We start from the raw sequence: 18765 nt of genomic DNA, 5'->3' as shown, positions 1-18765 counted from the left end.
CCCTCCCCGGCAGCTCAGCCCCACCCCGACGGCCCCTGTTTTCCTTGGTTGTGTTTATGGGGGTGCCTGGCACCCCCAGAGATTCAGCTTCATGGCTGACAGGCGACAATGGCAGGGGCTTCACCGATACCCTTGGTAACCGTAGTAGTTCCTGTAGTATCGGTCTCTGTCCTGGGGGTGGTGGTAGTAGTAATTCTGCCACTAGAAGAGAGGGGAAACCCCATCACTTCGAGCCAGAGCTGGCTAAGGATGGAGAGGCGACACTGATCTCTCTGGTCCGGCCCCCTCACCCTCTACCTATCCCAAGAAGATACTTACGTCCCGATTGTATTGTCTGTAATAGTCTCTGTATCTGTTGTACTCGTAATCTCGCCCGTAGAATCGATCATAGTCCCCCCTGTATCGATCATAGAAATTACGGTAACCCTGAGAAAGGAGAAAGACAAGGAGCAAAGATTTATGGGTTTTCTGCATCATACCCCACTGTGACCCCCTCTTAAAGGAGACGTATCTTAGCTTGATAATGTAAACATGTTTAATTTTCCCAGGATAAATTCTTTCAGAGGAACACATTAAACGGGCAAAACCCTAAGCCCTAGAAAACAGCCCAAACCACTCTGCTCCCCCAAGCCAATTGGAATGGCTATCACGGCCCAGAGGGAGGAGCAGAAGGAGAGCTGCACTCACCCCTCTGTTTCCAGACTGCCCCCAGTACTGCTGCCCGTAGGCCCGGTTGTCGTAGCCTCGGCGCTGCCCGCCCACTGGAAGAGAAATGGAGAGCGCGCTCAGACAGCTGGCATGGGGTCCTGGCTCCACATCTGAGTGGAAATCAAAAAGTTGGAGCCAAAGGCAATTCTGGGAGAATAGAGGGCCTGCTTCCATCAGGCTCACGTAATTAAAGCACCAGCCGAGATCTTTTTAAAAAGTCTGAGGGGGGAGGGCAGAGAATAGAGACACAAGAAAACGAAGCCACCTTGCTTTTGAAGCCCCCCAATTCCTGCAAAACATTTAAGATGGCAAAAGGATACATGGCAGAGTTAGAAACGTGTAAAAACTGCCATTCACAGAATCAGACTTTCAGCCCTGGAAGGGATCTCAGGTATCATATAACCCATACCCATCATTTTATAGAACTGAAACAAAACTCTAGATAGTAAGGTCTTTGAGGGCCAGCGTTTGTAATCCCAGCACCTAGTGCAGTTGCCTCGCACATAGTAGGCACTCAACATTTTTACTGACTTAAACACACACATACACATTTCTAAAGGACAGTGAACACACACTGAGAGTTTAACTAACAAATGGGATGCTCGAGGGAAAAATTCGTTCCACTAGTGGCAACTAACTTGCTTTGTAACCCAAAAAGTCATTCAGGTTTTTTTAAAACAATAAGACTATTAACTGAAAAATGCATTCACTGTTTGATTACACAGTCGATTGATTTTGATCTGATAGACAAGGCAGCAAGAAAACCTAAGATGAGCATTCAACTTCACTGCACAAATTCTTCAGATACACTGAAACAGTGAAGTGGGGAAGCCGTATGTAAAAATGAAACCTAGACAGAGGAGAAGGCTCAAACATCACTTCTCAAGGAAACAAATATATGAAAGTACTGCCTTTCGTTACGAGTTATTGAAAAAGCAGGAGGCTTGGGGGTAAAGAACACAGGAAGAAATATGCTCCATAAAGAAGGCACTTCCTCATTGTTAGTAACTTAACTTGGTTTTCCTGGCCTTCTCCTACAGGTCCTGCTGTACTCAGTAGAAACAACAGGCTGAGGACGGGGGCTGGCAGGTCCCCAGGACTTACCATAGCCTTGGCCTCGACTTCGGTTCTGCCGGTTGCGCTTGTTTCGATTGTTTCGGCGGTTTGTCCGCTTCTCGGAGGGGGGCAGCAGCTTCCTCGCCTCCTCCTTGTACTTTGTGACAATGGGCTGAGCTTCGTCCTTCTCCAGCTCTCCGTATGTCACCTCATCCACATAGTCACATTTTTCAGGCAGAGAGAAGTTGGCTATAAGAGTAAGAGAGAAGCTTGTGGGCCTGAAAAGTGCATAGATAGGTAAGATCTCATTATGAAAATTCTATTCCGGGAAGTATAAGATTTTCTAAGCCTCTAAGCATTTTGTACTTTTGCACAAAACTGTGCTGGGTTCACACCCACTCCCATATAATCAACTTAACTTTCTCCATCAGAAGTTTTCCCTCAATTTTAACAGCCCCAGGCAAAGGGCTCTCTACAAACTAGATTTACAAGTTCTCAAGTGATCCATAATAAATTAGAGTGACCTGGGTTAGAGTTTCTTATCAGGAGAGAGGCAGACAGCCAGAGGCTAAAATTAACTGAGATGCTAGGAAATGCACTTTTAAAAGAGGCTCAGTGAGAAACTGACTCAAGCCTGAAGGCACCTACTCATCTGCACAAGGTGAAAACAAGCGTATACAAAGGGCCCCATTTACCACCCATACTTGATGGGCTGGTAAAATTGCCAGTTTCTCCACGTCAAGTTCAGAGGCTGGGTCCCAGTGGGATTTAGTTTAACCAGCTCTCGTGATTCTTAGATGAATCAGTTAGCTCTCAGTTTTATAAAACTGAACTCAGAGTGCCTGAATATCTGTGATGGACTGGCATAGTTCATTCTGAGTAAACTTGGAGAATCCAGCTCACAGATGTGTAAACCAGCTCCCACGCCTGGGAAATATCAGAATTCGAAGAGCCAGCAGATGACAGCGCAGGTGGGATGCCAAGCGCTAAAGGCAGCAAGGGGAAAGTCACTCTCTAGGAGACAGCAGGAAGGTAGGTCCGCCAAGATGGTTAATCCTGCCTCCTGTGCACCCTGCTCTAAGGCTTTGTATCTCATAGAGATTTTACATTTCAGCCAGACACTAAATCCAAAACAAAAAACAGGCCCAACATGGTACCAGAAATCAAGATAAACCAATGAGATCATTCATTCCAATCACATTTCAATTTGAACCACAATAATCTCCCCCCTCTAGAATATAAATTCCATGAAAGCAGAGCTTTTGCTACTCCCCCGTGCCTAGGATAGTGCTGAACAAATAGTAGCATAAACAAACAAAATGCGTAAACATTTACTGAATAACTGACTCAATGAGCTTCTCTCGCTTGAGTTTCAATTCTCCCAGAGATCTATCTTATCCTTTTGTATCTTATCCAACGTGGGTGGAGGAGCTACTGCTTCTCCATTCTCTACAAATGCTCCTTCCCATTAAGTTGCTCTTCAGATTTACACTTAAGATGTAGAGAATCACTCCAGGTGCTGAGAGGCCCAGTCAGGTGTACACTGACGAGGGATAGAACCCACAATTTGTAGAGTTTTAGCCCACCTTTCATCTCTAGCATTATCGACTCAGGCACATCATCTCCCTCCACTTCCTTTCTCAACTCCAGCCTTTTCTTCCAATCCTCCTCGTTAGGGACAACCACCACCACTTTCCGAGAGAAGGTCTTGAACAGCAATAGCTTCCGCCGTTGGCCAGAGTTGTACACATTACACTCGAGACAGAAATAATAATAGACATTTTAGGAATAAAAATTACCATGCAAATTCAACCAAAACACTTTTTGAGCATCTTTTATAAACAAGATAACCAGGTTAGAGAACTGTATATACAATCCCCTTTAATTCTTCAAACCCTACACGACAGGCATTATCCTATTTTGCACGTCAGGAAAGCTGAAGCTCAGAGAGGTTAAGGGACTTGTCCAAGGCCACAAATTTACTAAGTGCTGGAGACAAGAATCCAAACAAGCTCCAATACTCTTTCCACTGCCCCTATTATCTGTTTTCTAGTCTGGGTCTGTACACTTTGGCAAAAACATTAATGAGAAGTATCTCTTGGTCAAAAAAACAAAAAAAAAAACATTACAACCATAACATACAACCAAGTTGGTTATAATCAGGTGACCTGACTCTATTCCTTAATTCAGTCTCTCTCTACATACGTACTCCACTTTGACAATTTCACCAGATTAAATGTATGTCAAATTTTTCATCTCCAGATCACCTATAATACCAGGTTTCTTCTGAATGTTTGAAAGATACCTGATCAAGAATGAAGTTCCTCTTTGTCCGGGAAGCAATCTGGACCAGCTTACTAAGGCACTGGGAGGCTTGCTGAACTAAAAGGTCTCGACTTTTGGGGTCCATCTCTGGTTCTTCAGGGCCCTTCATCTGGTGAGTTTGAGAGAAAGTGAAGAGCAATAAATTACGCAGCAAGTTAAAGCCCAAGAGTCACTGGTACATGTCACCTCCTTAAATGCCACCAAAGCTATCACATTGATTCATTCTTACTCCAGTCTTAATCTGGATATATTACAGATTTTCATCTGCTTTCAGAAACTGGACAACACAGCAGAGAAAACCAAATCCACTTTAAAGACACTTAAAAAAGACTCATTTCTCTATCTGTGGAACCCTTGTTCTCAGACACCACAAAGACTAACTCCACTGGGGATAGGTTATGAGTTTCTTGGTACCTCCAGAGCAAATACTACAGCTGACTCATCTCCCCCAGCGACTCACCCTCATTTGACTGAGCACAGTCTCAGCTCCCAGAACATTGTATCTTTTCTCAGGGTTTTCTTTTGTGTATTTTAGTGCCCACTGGGTCTTTCCAGATCCAGGTAGTCCTACCATCAGAATCACCTGCAGGTAAACAGAATCCGGAATGCAAGGAAAAATAAGTGAAGGCCATGTTTATCAAGCCCAATTCAAGAACAGCCTCCTTGCCCCAGTTCAGTTTTGAGAAGAAAAGACCTGGGAGAGCACACCCACCCACCACTGCAGAGTGTGAGCCCTACATTCCTGAGTATTGTTTGGCATACCTCACACTCATCTATGGTCTTGGGAGGGACTGCAGCGCGCACCCGCTCCTCAACAGGCACAGCGTGGATGAACACAAACTCTTCTGATGGTGGGAAGAAGGGCTCCTCCTTCTGACCAAAGTTTAATTCTACAACACAATTTTTGCAGAGGACATGGGGTAGGAGGGCCCGGTCAGCCAGAGATTCCTTGTTGATCCGGAATGCCACACCAAGGTCTTCTCCATTCTTGGAGAAGGAGAGTTCTACTTCTTCGGTCTCAAAATTCTACAACAGCAAAGGACAAGAGCACTTATGGGCTTGCAGGATTTAAGGTTGATTACATCTTAAAACTTAATCTTTTTTTACTCAGGCTGCTGTCCAACACAACTAAACAAGCAATGCATCAAGTGCATAAAAGTCAGCAGTTGATGGGAAGCATGACTGAATTCCCAGCGCCCTCTATCCATTCCTTGATATTAACCCACAACTTTCAGAAGGACTTACAGCAAAGCAGCCAATGACATCATTCTCCCCAAAAGTCTGGCCAAACTCCTCAAACTGTCCATTCTCTGCCTTAAGTCCTCGTCCATCGAAACCATAAGAGAATTCATCCTCACCTAGAATAGTCGACAAATTAGTTACCTAAACCCAAACTCTCCATAGAGTAAGTAGTATGGTAGCAAGCATTAATGAAGAAATTTAAGAAATAATTTACCAAGCTGTGGATGGGAAAAATCAACAGACCACCCAACTCGAAGGAGAGAAACCTCTGTGCAGCCTTCTTTCATTGGGAGATTCTGGGTTACCTGGCCAAGTCAGAAAGGAATTCTCAGATACTCTGCCCAACTCAGGAGCAATGTCTGAGTCAGAAAGACAATGTTTCTGTAGTAACTGAAAACTACAAATGTCGCAACTTAACAGCAGAGTAACAACTGTCACTGAACTTAAACCAAAGCCATGGGGACCTATTTCTGGGCTAATGCTTCTAAAGTTATTGTCAAAAACCTGGCATCTTTTTCTGCACTAATAAAATACTTATGGATAAATTAATAAATGAATGGTCTCAATGAGCTGTATATACTACCTTGGCCTCAAAGCAGACTTTCCCTTTTGTCACTCCATAAGTACTCCTTGCCCCAGACCAAAGGGTGGGGAACTTCTCTGAGAAAAGTGGCTGCCCTCCATAGCGGTCTTTGCTCACTTGAAAATGGAGATCCGAGGTATCTGTTAAGAAAGAAGCTATCAGTCTACTACAATACCCAACACTTAAAAGCCACCAACAGGGCCCAGTTACACAGTTGCCAAAAATGGATACAAAGTATCCCACATGCTAAATCTCTTAGCAGCTGCAGGCCATGAAGTCACAATCTCCAAAATCACTCTAAGATTAGTTTTTAAAAACCCCAAATTTGTCTGCTTTATACATACACGTGTCCAGGTTCACAAGAGTTTGATCCTCTTCCTCCTCTTTTGCCTCTTCTTCAGGGGGTGGTGGAGACTTTGAGCTATACACATGAAAGAAAAGCAAATACAATGTAACCAAAGCCCTCTTCTTTGAGGGATAGCTGTTTTAAACTATCAATAAATATAAAATCCCAGCACACAGCTTTTTTCAACAGGAGCTTTCCAGGGTAGATTCAATCTAAAACTTAGACCTATAAAAACCTATTCCATTTTTAAATCCACCCTCCTTCCAGACTCTCCAATCAACATCAGGTACACCAAAATCAGAGCAGACACTCCCTTCAATGAAAGGGACTGTTTCCCTCACCGGCTGTGGTAAGCCTCCTCTCGGAATTCATAGTAAGCTCGGCCATGTTCATCCTTCTCATCCCGCTGTCTCTTTACCCCCCGCCGCTCACCATCTGAGCCTGCTGGTTTTGACTTTTCACTATCTTGGTCATCTCCTACAAAAAGGAGGGAAAGAAAATCAGCAGTTTTTATACTAGAGTGTAGAATCAGCTCGGACCAATAGAAACTAAAGGGGGATCTGAGTATCTGTCTAGTCAGAATAGCCAGGTTATTCCCACTACATCCACAAAATGTTTTATTTCCAAAGATCACCTTCCTGCCATTGGCTGGGATTTTATTAGAAAGGAAAACAGCAAAAACAAAGCAAAAAAACACTGAACATTACAGACTAATTATAATTAAACAATAGATAAGAACTGGACAATTTGTGCATTCTAAATTTATCAGCTTAAATCAGATCACAACTGCAGATTTTCCTATCAATATAACATAAAAAGAAATACCCCCTAAGACTTAAAAAAAACCGTTTATAGGTTAATTTGCAGTCTGCTTCTGTGAAGATTTACAACTTCAGAAACCCTATAAGGTAGTTCTACTATGTCCTATAGGGTTGCTATGAGTCGGAATCAACTCGACAGCAGCAAGTTTGTTTTTTTTCTCGTTATAGGTTAATTTAATTTTGATTCTTGCTTGTCTGATTTGGATTTAAGTGATTAGCACCTAATACACATTTTCCATCACTTACACAGCTTCATGATACAGAAGACTCAATTTTTTTTTTTAAAGTTTGTCTTTCCATCTTTAAAATGCACAACCATGGCTTTACTTCTATAGTGAATGGACTCAGGTGCATGACATAAAGCTGTATTTTTATCATAAATATTTACTGAAAGTTGCAAGAGCAAATCATTAAGTCACAAGAGCCCCATAAATAATACTGCACCCTTACTGCACATAATTTGGGGTAGAAAGGTGTTGTCCTATATTTAGCAACTTTCTTTACAAGAGGAAAACACCCTGGAATTTTTCCTTAGACTTTTATATTTTGCAACACTAAGATGGTTTTTTAATAATTTCTTTAAAGCAGTCCTTTATCCTCAACATCTTCCTTATCTGCTATTTGGAATAATACAAAGTTATGTAATGCGATTTTTGTTCCAAGACATAGGATAAGCAATTTGCAAGCTGCGTGTGATTGTCAGAGTGGGTTCCAAATGTATCATGAAAATCAACAGCAATCTAAAAAATGTATAATCAAAAAAACTAAAGCAACCCACTTTACAGTAAGACTTGGAAGCAGCTCCAGTTTGCCTCTCTACTCTGACAGATACTGTTATGGATCAGCTCTAACTATCCAATCACTTCAACAGAAGAGAGAAAGGTCACTAACTCCCTGGGGCGACGCTACAGTCTCTTCCACAAGGTTCCCCAACGGACCCACCAGCACCTTAGTGTCATTTCAATTCAGAAATCAGGGACTTGAAGTGTAAAAGGCTGGCACAAGTGTACAGCAAATCTACAAATACGCCCATCCAGCGACTCAGTGGGAAGACTAAAATTTAAAGGTAAGAATACAAGCAAGTAAAAGCTCCAGCCCGGTAACGTTAACTGACTTATTCTAAATGTACGAGATTAAAACTTTCTCTTCACTAGTTAACTATTAAACCCGACACCCTCACACTAGAGGCTGCACCCTGCTGCTAAAACAAGAGCAAGCTTGGATTTCCCGACTTTGTGTGTAGCTCAACCTCTAGCAATGTGCCTTCCATGGAGCGAACTTTGACGAACTTAGTTTATTGATTAATATTTTTATGGCGAAAAGGTCAACAGTCAGGTAGCCCAAAGACCTAAGTTTCCAGCTGTCGGTCTGGCTGGCTCTGTGATCGCCAATTTCTCAGCGTATTCACGTCTTTGGAAAAGATAACCAGAACCGCGGGAGACTGCTCCACAGGTAGCTCACGAGCAGTTCGCACGCCAAACCACTCACTTCCATTCACTACCACCAAAGAATCAAGTTAAGCAAGAATCTTTCCCTTGCAGACAGCAGGGCCACCAGAGGCGGCCAAACCGCTCAGAAAGGTGGGCAGGTGATGAAAACCACCTCCCCTGGGGATCCCACAAATGGCAATGGGACTCTTGCACTTCCAGGCAAGTAAGAACGAGGGATAGAACCCCACGATGCAGGACAGGGTACTGGATCGGGGCGCACCCGGCAGTCTGGAGCCGGGCTCCGCTGCCAGCTCCTCACCCTGTTCCTCTGCGGCCTTGTCACCCGGCGCCTCGGATCCCGGAGTCTCGTCCCCGTTCCGCTCCTCGGGCTCGTCTTCCTCCCCCTTGCCGGTGCCTTGGTCTTCGCCACCATTTACCCCACCTGACCCGGCCGTGGCCTCTGCTGGCTGCTCGGAAGCATCAGGCTCGGCCGCAGCCTCTATGGCTGCCGCCTCCGGGGGCTCCGGCGGCGGCTGCACGGCCTGGACCGAGCCCTTGGCAGGGGGTGGCTCTTCGTCCTCGTCCTCAAGCAGCGCCTCCTCGTCCTCGTCCTCGTCCTCCTCCTCTTCGTCCTCCTCCTCGTCCCCGCCCGGGCCTCCGCCCGGCGCGGCTACAGGCCGAGGCTCCGCCTTGCAGGCCCCACCGGGCCCGGGCCCGACACCGCCGGCCTCGTCCTCGAGCATCTCGGCGTCCAGCGCCTCCTGCAGCCGCTGCGCCAGATCCACCTTGAGGCCGCGCGAATCAAGGCCCCGCCGCTGCAGCTCCGATCGTAGCTCGGTCACTTTCAGCCGCTTCACCTCCATCGCCGCCGCCGCCTCCTCCGCCTCCCGCCGCCTCCTCCCCTCCGAACCGTCGACCGAGCCCGACTGCGCAGGCGCCGCCGCCGCCGCCCGCCTCCGCCTCACGCGCCAGCACTGAGCCCACGCGAGTGAGCGCACGCGCGAACGCACGCACGCAGCGAGAGCCGCGCGCAGCCTCAGCTATTTGGTGTTTGTTTCTCCTTCCCTCTCTCCTCCCCCTTTGGGGCCACGCAGCTTCTAACAACGCAGTGGAGAGCTGCTTCCCGTCCGGCACCCCTCCGTTCCCCTGCCGCGGGCGCGCGCGGAAGACGCCGGATTTCCCATCCCTCTTCCTCCCGCCCCCTTTCACCTACTGGACCAATCGCCGCTGGTGGTTTAACCACGCAGCCGCACCGGAGGCTGAGACGGAAAGGCTGGCTGCGGCTCAAGTGCCTCGTAGCACGGAAGCGTGTGCACGCCTGTGTTTCCGTACTTCTAGCCGAGGTTTCTGCGCAGCCGGCCGGAGCACCCTTCTCATATGCCCTTCCCACTCTCTCGCTGCCCTCATCCGCGTCCGACTTCTTGTGCGGCCCTTAAAGAGTTTGCTAGGTAGTCTCTGTTCCCTAGTGACTATGCATGTAGCAGATTCTTGGAGAATAAGAACAGATATCGAACTCCACTTGTTTAAAAAAAAAGTCATAGGGAAAGCTGTTGCAACATAAAAGCCTACTAGTAATTGTTTTGTTGCTTAGTACACAAAAGAACGCTCCAGAACCAAGGAATACAGTAGCCCCTGGAGCTCCTCTTTCCTCAAGGCCTCTGCTTCTGCCCAGCAACAGACCCCCGACCCCACCTTTCGATTCTCTCATTGGCTAGCTTGAATAGCTTTCTGCAGCTCTGATTGGCCCTCTGTGATCGTTCGGATTTTTCCAATTGGCTGAGGTGTCAGGGGATTCCCCCCCCCCCCCCAGGTTTGTCCCCCTGGGAGCGTGGTGAGGCGGGGTCGTTTCTGCGGGTTATTTTTCCGGGGCTTCTGATTGGGCGCCGAGACGCAATGCGCGCGACCCTTTAGATACTAAACTGTCGGGAGACTTGCCCTTTTCGTCTCTGTGCTTCCGCTCGTAAACCTCAGTTCAGTAGACTTCCAGGCTTACGCATTTGCAGAGGGCGAGGAACTGGCGGCTGGGCTTGGTGGACTTGCAACTGACATGCTTATATGGCGGCCTTAGTCGCGAGCTGTGGGTTAGGGTGCACGGGCGTCATTCACATCGGTTCCGCAGCTCATAGCACCAAAACCGAAAAACCAAACCCGTTGCCGTGGAGTCGATGCCGAGTCAAAGCGACCCTATCGGACAGAGTAGGACTGCCCCATAGGGTTTCCAAGGAGCGGGTGGTGGATTCGACCTGTCGGTTAGCAGCAAAGCTGTTAACCACTGCGCTACCAGACATCAACAGATGCTTGCTGAAGAAGTGTAAATAAAGGGCTAGGATGGAGGCCAACCCTCTAGATTTCTTGTAAGAGTCGGCCCAGCCTACTTGCTTCCACTTCCGGGTCAGGGGGTGTGTCCAAAAGAAAGGAGAAAGCAAATTCAGCCGGCCTAGGCACGCGTGCGACAATTCTTTAGGGCCTTTGCTTTTTCAGGAACCTCTTCACAACGGAATCGCCCCTTTATGATTCATTTAATCTTTAGCTTTTCTATTCTCACATCCTTTTCCTAATTAGTTCCTACATTTCTGGAGATTGAAAAATATTGTAGAGAGGAGAGGAAGGGGCTGTGGTAGAAACAAGCAAAGCTCACTTACCGGGGCGGCCTCCCGGAGAAGGGTCATTTCCTGCCTTCTTAAATTGGCTACGAGGATCAATTATTTTGCTCCAATCCTCCCAGCTTCAGTTGCTCTTTCAGTTCCCCATTCCGCAAGAGTACTAGGCGACAGAGAGTTATGGAGAAGCGCCTGCAGGAGGCTCAGCTGTACAAGGAGGAAGGGAACCAGCGGTACCGGGAAGGGAAGTACCGAGATGCAGTGAGTAGATACCATCGAGCTCTGCTACAGCTGCGGGGTCTGGACCCAGATCTGCCGTCCCCGATACCAAATCTAGGACCTCAGGGCCCAGCTCTCACACCTGAGCAAGAAAACGTGCTGCACACCACGCAGAGAGACTGCTACAACAATCTAGCTGGTAAGAACAGGGCTGAAGGGTGGGTGGAGAGTATCAAGACTAGCACAAGAAAATCTGTGAACATTGGAAAAAACATTGACGTGCTGTTCTACTGTCATCCAGTTATCCTGGCATGAGTTGGAATATATTTCCAATCCATGGGGTTCTAATTGAGTTTATATAGAGCGGTACTTCTCAAACTTCACCTAGAGTTGTTAAAACACAACTTCTGGAGACCCACCCTCAGAGATTCCGATTTAGTGCTTTTGACAGGGCCTATAAATTTCCATTTCTACCAAGCTCCCAGGTGATGGGAGCTGTACTTTGAGTAGCAATGCTTTCGGGAATTTTGCACACTATAGAGGAAATCCTGAACTTATGGTTAGGGTATTGTTTCTTTAAGGGAAATTTAATACATGGGAAAGAAGCCACTGCTTCAGCTGGTGAGGTAAGCCATCCGTATTTGATGTTTTGGATAGCTTTTCCTCATTTCCCTCCTTAAAAATCCGCTAGATGGTAACTTGAATAACTAGTATCTTCCATCTCCAGATGGCCTAGGCTTAAGAGGTGGATGCCAGTATTTAGTATCACTGGGATTATTCTGCTAAAAGAAGGAAAATTTTTAGGCCAGTACTATGGCAGGTAGATTAACCGTAGAACTAATGAAATTATTTTGCCGTAGATTAAAAACATTCTAACGGTCCATGTTGGGGTCATAGAAATGATTAGAAGTAGTTTTCACACTTCTTAATGGTTCTTTCCACAGCAACTAGCAACAACAACAATGGTTGTTTAAAAAGTGATTTTTTAAAAAATTGTACTTTAAGTGAAAGTTTACAATTCAAGTTAGTCTCTCATACAAAAAGATTTTTTTTTCTTAATCCAATACTCATTAGCTACGGTTTTGTGAAAACCTAGTTTTTTTTAACAGTGTCTGTCCACTAGGAGCACGCCACTCTTATATTCAAATAACAGTAATAGTACTTGTAATTGCCAATGTTTCAATTCAACAACTGTTAGGAGTTGAAAATACAATATAGTAAAACAGATAAGGATTCCTATGCTCGTGGATCTTGAATATATATTCCAGTAAGAGAGACGGATGGGCAATAAACAAGAGAAGTAACATAAGTAATATATTAAATGGTGATTTTTTTTAAAAAAAAAAACATTCCGTGGAGTTGATTCCAACTCATAGTGACCTTATAGGACAGAATAGAACTGCCCCATAGTGTTTCCAAGGAGTGGCTGGTGGATTCAAACTGCTGACCTTTCGGTTAGCGTCAGTGCTCTTAACTACTGCGCCACCAGGGCTCCAAATAGTGATAAGTACTGTGAAAAAGAAAACAGCAGAAAAGGAGGCTAATGAGTGCCTCAGGCATGAGGGTGTTCACTTTTTTTTTGTTTGCTTTGTTTTATGTGCCAGCTACGATTTTATTATTTTATACATATATATGTATATACATAATTTTATTTATTTTGTTGTTGAGGATATACACAGTAAAACATAACAATTCAGCAGTTTCTACATGTAACACTTAGAGACATTGATTACGTTCTTCAAGTTGTGTAACCGTTCTCACCCTCCTTTTCTGAATTGTTCCTCCCCCCTCTTAACACAAATTCACTGCCTCCTGAGGTTCCTGTGAGATCTTTGAAGTTGCTGTTATCAGTTTGATCCCATATAGATAGCATAATGCTCAAGGCAGACATTTTTTACTAGTTAGGAGGTGTTCACCTTTAAAGTGGGTGGTAAGGTAGGGCTCATTGAGGTGACGTTTATGAAATGCCATGGCAGACACTGTTTAAACACTACACATATGTCATGGATTGAATTGTGTCCCCCAAAAATATGTGCATCAGTTTGGCTCGGCCATGATTCCCAGTATTGTGTAATTATCCACCATGTTGTCATCTGATATGATTTTCCTAGGTGTTGTAAATCCTATCACTATGATGTAATGAGATGGATTAGTGGCAGTTGTACTGATAAAATCTACAAGATTAGATAGTGGCTTAAGCCAATCTCTTTCGAGATATAAAAGAGAGAAGCGAGCAGAGAGACAGGGGGACCTCATACCATCTAGAAAGCAGTGCCAGAAGCAGAGGTCCTTTGGACCTGAGGTTCCTGCATAGAGAAGCTCCTAGACCAGGGGATGATTGATAACAAGGACCTTCCTCCAGAGCTGACCAGAGAAAGCCCTCCCCTGAGCCGATGCCCTGAATTTGGACTTGTAGCCTACTAGACTGTGAGAGAATAAATTTCTCTTTGTTGAAGCCATCCACTTGTGGTATTTCTGTTACAGCAGCACTAGATGACTAAGACAACATATGAACCTGTTTAAGTGTCACAACAGTCCTTTGAAGTACATCTAAAGAAACAGTCATACAGCTTGTAAGTGGTGGAACTAAAATTAAACCTGAGCAGTCTTAAATCCAGAGCTTCAGTTCCTATTGCAGAATAATGTACATTATTAGAGAATAGACTCTCTAGTGGGGAATTGACCAGAAATCAAGGAAGTGAGATGTTTTCTAGATGGTTCCTTGAAAATATCTTAACTCTCCAAGTGGACTTGATCTATGGAGCCTCTGCTTGGGGTGCTTGGTAGAAGCACTTTTCAAAATTAGTCGTTTAATGTGTATTCTTCCCTGTTTAATCAGCAAGATGCCTGTCTTGTTCCTCTTATTCCCTGCTCCTAGCTCAGTGCCTGGGACATAGTCTGTACTGAATAACTAGTTGTCAAATGAATAAAGCTAGGAGGATGAATTACTTGACCACTGGAAAACTAAGGAGCCCTGGTGGCGCAGTGGTTAAGCGCTAGGCTATTAACCAAAAGGTCGGCAGTTTGAACCCACCAGTTGCTCTGCGTAAGAAAGGTGTGGCAGTCTGCTTCCGTAAAGATTGCAGCCTTGAAAACCCTATAGGGTTGGTATGAGTTGGAATTGACTCGATGGCAAGAGGCTTTGGTTTGGAGGACTATCTAAGTATAAGCCATATGACCACTTGGTGGGGATGTTGTAGAAGAGATGCATACATAGCCCAGGCACTTTAATGTCCTCATCTACCCTGCTTCTTGGATTTCTCAGCTGCTGTTGTTAGTTGCCCTGAGTCAGCTCTGACTCATGGTGACCTTATGTATAACAGAATGAAAGTTGCCTGGTTCTGTGCCATTCTTCATGATCACTGTTATATTTGTGTCCATTGTTGTGACTATTTGGTTGGTCCATCTCACTGAGGGTTTCCCTCATTTTTGCTCGCCGTCTACTTTACCAAACATTATGTCCTTTTCTAGCAATTGGTCTTTCCTGATGACATGTCCAAACTAAGCAAGCCAGAGTCTCTCCATCCTCACTTCTAAGGGACGTTCTGCTTGTATTTCTTGTATAACTTAATAGTAGTATGCTTAATTCCCACAGTTGTGATATTGGGAATGCATTTCCTTTCTCTTAGAAAGGCAGAAGAACATTGACCTGAACATGGCCTCCTGAACAGATTTGTATTTTAAAGGCCCAAGAAATCATCCAAGGGAACAGTGAAACAATGTATCGTCATCAGGAATGATGGTGATTTTGGAGTTACAGAGTCCTTGGTTCAAATTTCATACTCCCTCCACCTACAAGTGGTGAGATCTTGGACAAGTGACTTTACCTGTCTGAGCCTTGATTTCTTCATCCATTAAACAGAGATAGTAACACTTGCCTATTTCAAAGGATTGATGAGATTAAACAATAGTGTTTATCAAGCACAAAGCACAGTGCTTGCTATTTACTTACACAATTAATTGCAGCTATTGTTGATATCAAAGCTATTGTATAAGAACTGTGGTGAAATGGGGGATTCAGGCCAGAGAGCCTTGGGTGGAAGAGACACAATGAAAGAGAGTTTAAAATAGATTTGAAAGTGTGTTCTTATCAGTTTCACAGCTGGGCCTAACCCAACACTAGGCACCTAGTAGGCATTCAGTAGATATTGAAGTAGATTGTAAGGTATGAAAAACTTTTTATTCAGTGCTGTATCCCCAGTGCTTGGAAGAGTGTCTGGCATGTGGTAGACACTTAAATATTTGTTGAATGAGTGAATGGTATTGGTATCATACAATGTTTGGTCCTGCATTCAGCTGGTCAGTGGAATTTACTATAATAAGGCCCTCCTCCTTTTCTCCTTTCATTTGGCCCCATTAGCCTGCCTTCTTCAGATGGAGCCAGTAAACTATGAGCGAGTAAAGGAATACAGTCAGAAAGTTCTGGAACGACAGCCTGATAATGCCAAGGCATTGTACCGGGCCGGAGTGGCCTTTTTCCATCTGCAGGACTATGACCGAGCTCGGCACTACCTCCTGGCTGCCGTCAATAGGCAGCCAAAAGGTGAGAGGAAGGGGGATTGAAATGGTGGGGACACATAAAATTGTGCTGCTAAGGTGTATCTGTGGAAAAAAGGGTTTTATTTTATTTTACTTTTTTCAATGTGTTGAATTTTTTGAACAGGTAGTAGGTTCACAGCGTTCAAAATTCAAAAAGGATAAAAAGAGGTACAGTGTATCTGTTCTCCAGAAATGTTTATGCTTAATGTGTGTGTTTATACACACATGGATATATATGTCTGTGTGCGTGTGTGTGTGTGTATATATATATGTATATATGTTTATGTATATATATATATATGTATATATACATATATATGGAGTCCCTGGGTGGTACAAACAGTTAACATGGTCAGCTGCTAACCAAAAGGTTGGAGGTTTGCGTTCACCCAGAGGAACCTTGAAAAAAAGGTCTGGTTGATCTACTGAAAAATCAGCCACTGAAAATCCTGTGGAGCACAGTTCTGCTCTGGCACATATGGGGTCGCCATGAGTCGGTGTCAACTTGACGGCAGCTGGTTGGGTTTTTGGTTTATTTATGTGTGTGTGTATATATATATATATATAATTTCTCTCACTTACTGAAACGGATGTTAAAGGGCTGTTTTTCAGGGTTCAGTTCCTAGCTTTTAGGAAGGTGACTGGAATAGGATCTGGGCCTATAAGAATGGTGTGGGGATATCAGATCTCCTTGTCTAACTTCACAAGGCGGGAGGAGAATCATTATCAGTGTCAACAGCCCAAGGCTGATTCCTGTGAGGCAGAGGTCAGACAGACCTCCTCTCTGCAACCTTTTTATCAATTCAGACACCAACTGTTCCTCCCACAGCACTCTACTTCTCTGCTGGGTTCAGTAATTTGTTGCAGTGGCCACACAGAACTCATAGACAATACTCATGATTATGGGGTTTATTAGGGAAGTAACAGGTTACAATTCAGGATCAGGAACGACTCAGGATACAGTTCTTCGGTCAGAACAGCTTCTAGGCGGCACTCACAGGCAGGCCTCTCCCTGGCTCTCGGCCTCTCGGCCTCACCAACCCCTGCCTTAGCTCCTTGGGCTGGCCCAGCATCTTCCCTGCTCAGGAAAGTGTTATAAAGTTCTTTAGCTCCACAAATAAGTAGCCAGAGGTACCCCACTCCACCAGTAAGCCTCGGCCCAAAGGCGCTCAGCTCTCTAGCTCCATGGGTCAGCAAGCCTAGCTCTGCTGACGAGTGCCCAGAGGCATCCCACTCCACCAGCAAGCCTCTTGCCCAAAGGCGCTCAGCTTTCTCGCTCTGTAGGCCAGGAAGCCCACTGCACCATTTCCTGGCTCTGCTGCCACCATTTCTCTGCCACTGCTTTTTACGTTCTTTGGTGTTACAGCTCTGTCTATTTGTCTCCTGGGTCTAGGAGGTTCTCAGTGCAGGGATCCCAGGTCCAAAGGATGTGCTTCAGTCCTAGCTCTCCTTTCTTTGTGGTAGTGAGGTCTGCCCCCACCCCCCCACTGCCCCCAATCTGGGCTTGCCTTTATTTTAAGCCTGATGGGATGACAAAACTGATCAATCCCCTCGTTAGGGTCCCACCCTCACAAGGATGCCATGTACCTTATTTGCATTATTAGCAAGCTGTCCGATCCCCTTGGTGGGCCACAAGCACCTTATTTGCATAGTCCCACCCAACATTTGGTGGGAGTTACAAGACCGCAGCAACAAAGACCATATAAAAGTGATCCATTGCACCATAGGGTCCCAGTGAATAAACTTGATAATCCTCATTCTGCTAGCTTTCTAGCTGGGGTCTGGCTTTTGCTTCACCTGTTTATCCTTTAGCTCAGCTAACCCCAGGTATGACGTAGAAAAAGGCAGGCTTACTGAGAAAGAATTTGAGACTTAGTACTTTGTTTCCAAGGCAAAAAGATATTGTAAAGCAGTTGACAGACTCATTTCTGCGTTGCTTGACTCAACACTAAAAATTGTCTCCCTCTTTGCATTCTAGCTTAGAGCAGCTACTAAATGCTAGAAGCAGACGGACCCCAAACACACAAGCAGTGCAGTAAAATCTCACTAATTTAAATGAATGGAGAAAGCCACTATTAATTAATAAAAATATAAAACATGAATTATTCATTCATGTTTATTACCTTCAAATACTTAGATGGATACTATCCACATGGATAGTATCTTTAGAGACTCTACTATAATAGCTTTTTCTTCAAATATTCCTTTCATTATAAAATAGCAACCAGCCTAACTCTTGTCGAAAGATTTTAAAAATTCAGTGGTGTTAATTAATGAGATTTACTGCTGCACAGACCCACTGACATTGAGTCGATTCCAACTCATAGTGACCCTATAGGACAGGGTAGAACTGCCCCACACAGTTTCCAAGGAGTGGCTGGTGGATTCGAATTGCTGACCTTTTGGTTAGCAGCCAGGCTCTTAACCACTGCGCCACCCGGGCTGCAGAGAATAGTTATGATATATTGAAATCTTAGAGAAACAGGAAAAAATGGGAGTGTGATAACAATCCTTTCCTTCCTCAAGATGCAATTATGGTCTGTCTCTAATTTCTTCTCCATCCTCTTTCAAGATGCCAACGTCCAGCGGTACCTCCAGATGACACAGTCAGAACTCAAGAGCTATCATCGGAAAGAGAAGCAGCTCTACCTGGGCATGTTTGGCTAACGAAGAAGAAAGATGCTCCTCCACTTGAACTTGGATGGACCATTAAAGATCCATCAAGGGGAAACCTGAGCCTCAGCAAGAGAAGCTAACCCCATACCTCTGACCCACATGGATTTCTGTTCTGTTTCCAGTTCTGCACGAACTTTTTACTATTTACACGGTCCGTGTCATTTTTTTTGTCTCTCCATCTGTGTATTTGTATAGCTTTCAATACATGTTATTCTTGGGG

The 18765-nt window shown here is 44.9% G+C and overlaps 2 protein-coding genes across 4 annotated transcripts in view; one reads left to right on the top strand and one right to left on the bottom strand.

Annotated features, from left to right (window-relative positions):
* HNRNPUL2 (heterogeneous nuclear ribonucleoprotein U like 2) overlaps positions 1 to 9701 on the bottom strand; it is a 14385-nt gene extending 4684 nt beyond the window's left edge. Inside the window, exons 1-14 of one of the 3 annotated variants that reach the window (XM_004383834.2) lie at positions 8831 to 9701; positions 6602 to 6737; positions 6259 to 6335; positions 5915 to 6054; positions 5546 to 5636; positions 5335 to 5447; positions 4852 to 5115; positions 4550 to 4672; positions 4070 to 4198; positions 3351 to 3519; positions 1813 to 2013; positions 688 to 761; positions 319 to 426; positions 40 to 201 (exon numbers count right to left, since the gene is read on the bottom strand). In XM_004383834.2, the coding sequence (XP_004383891.1) occupies positions 121 to 201; positions 319 to 426; positions 688 to 761; positions 1813 to 2013; positions 3351 to 3519; positions 4070 to 4198; positions 4550 to 4672; positions 4852 to 5115; positions 5335 to 5447; positions 5546 to 5636; positions 5915 to 6054; positions 6259 to 6335; positions 6602 to 6737; positions 8831 to 9374 (2250 nt within the window). In that variant the 5' untranslated portion in view covers positions 9375 to 9701 and the 3' untranslated portion in view covers positions 40 to 120. Of the gene's footprint in view, positions 1 to 39; positions 202 to 318; positions 427 to 687; positions 762 to 1812; positions 2014 to 3350; positions 3520 to 4069; positions 4199 to 4549; positions 4673 to 4851; positions 5116 to 5334; positions 5448 to 5545; positions 5637 to 5914; positions 6055 to 6258; positions 6336 to 6601; positions 6738 to 8830 lie in introns of those variants that run through there. The other 2 variants (XM_023738247.1, XM_023738248.1) reach the window with 2 other exon arrangements.
* Positions 9702 to 11153: 1452 nt separating this feature from the next.
* Positions 11154 to 18762, top strand: TTC9C (tetratricopeptide repeat domain 9C). The gene is made up of 3 exons (XM_004383833.2): positions 11154 to 11529; positions 15691 to 15873; positions 18442 to 18762. The coding sequence occupies exons 1-3, from the start codon at positions 11292 to 11294 to the stop codon at positions 18534 to 18536; spliced, it is 516 nt and encodes a 171-aa protein (XP_004383890.1). The 5' UTR covers positions 11154 to 11291; the 3' UTR covers positions 18537 to 18762.
* Positions 18763 to 18765: the final 3 nt, after the last annotated feature.

Source organism: Trichechus manatus, unplaced genomic scaffold (genome assembly GCF_000243295.1).
Source record: "Trichechus manatus latirostris isolate Lorelei unplaced genomic scaffold, TriManLat1.0 scaffold00113, whole genome shotgun sequence".
NCBI classification, from domain to species: Eukaryota; Metazoa; Chordata; class Mammalia; order Sirenia; family Trichechidae; genus Trichechus; species Trichechus manatus.
The sequence above is the reverse complement of the archived record's forward strand: the minus strand, read 5'-3'. Positions and strand labels throughout refer to the sequence as shown.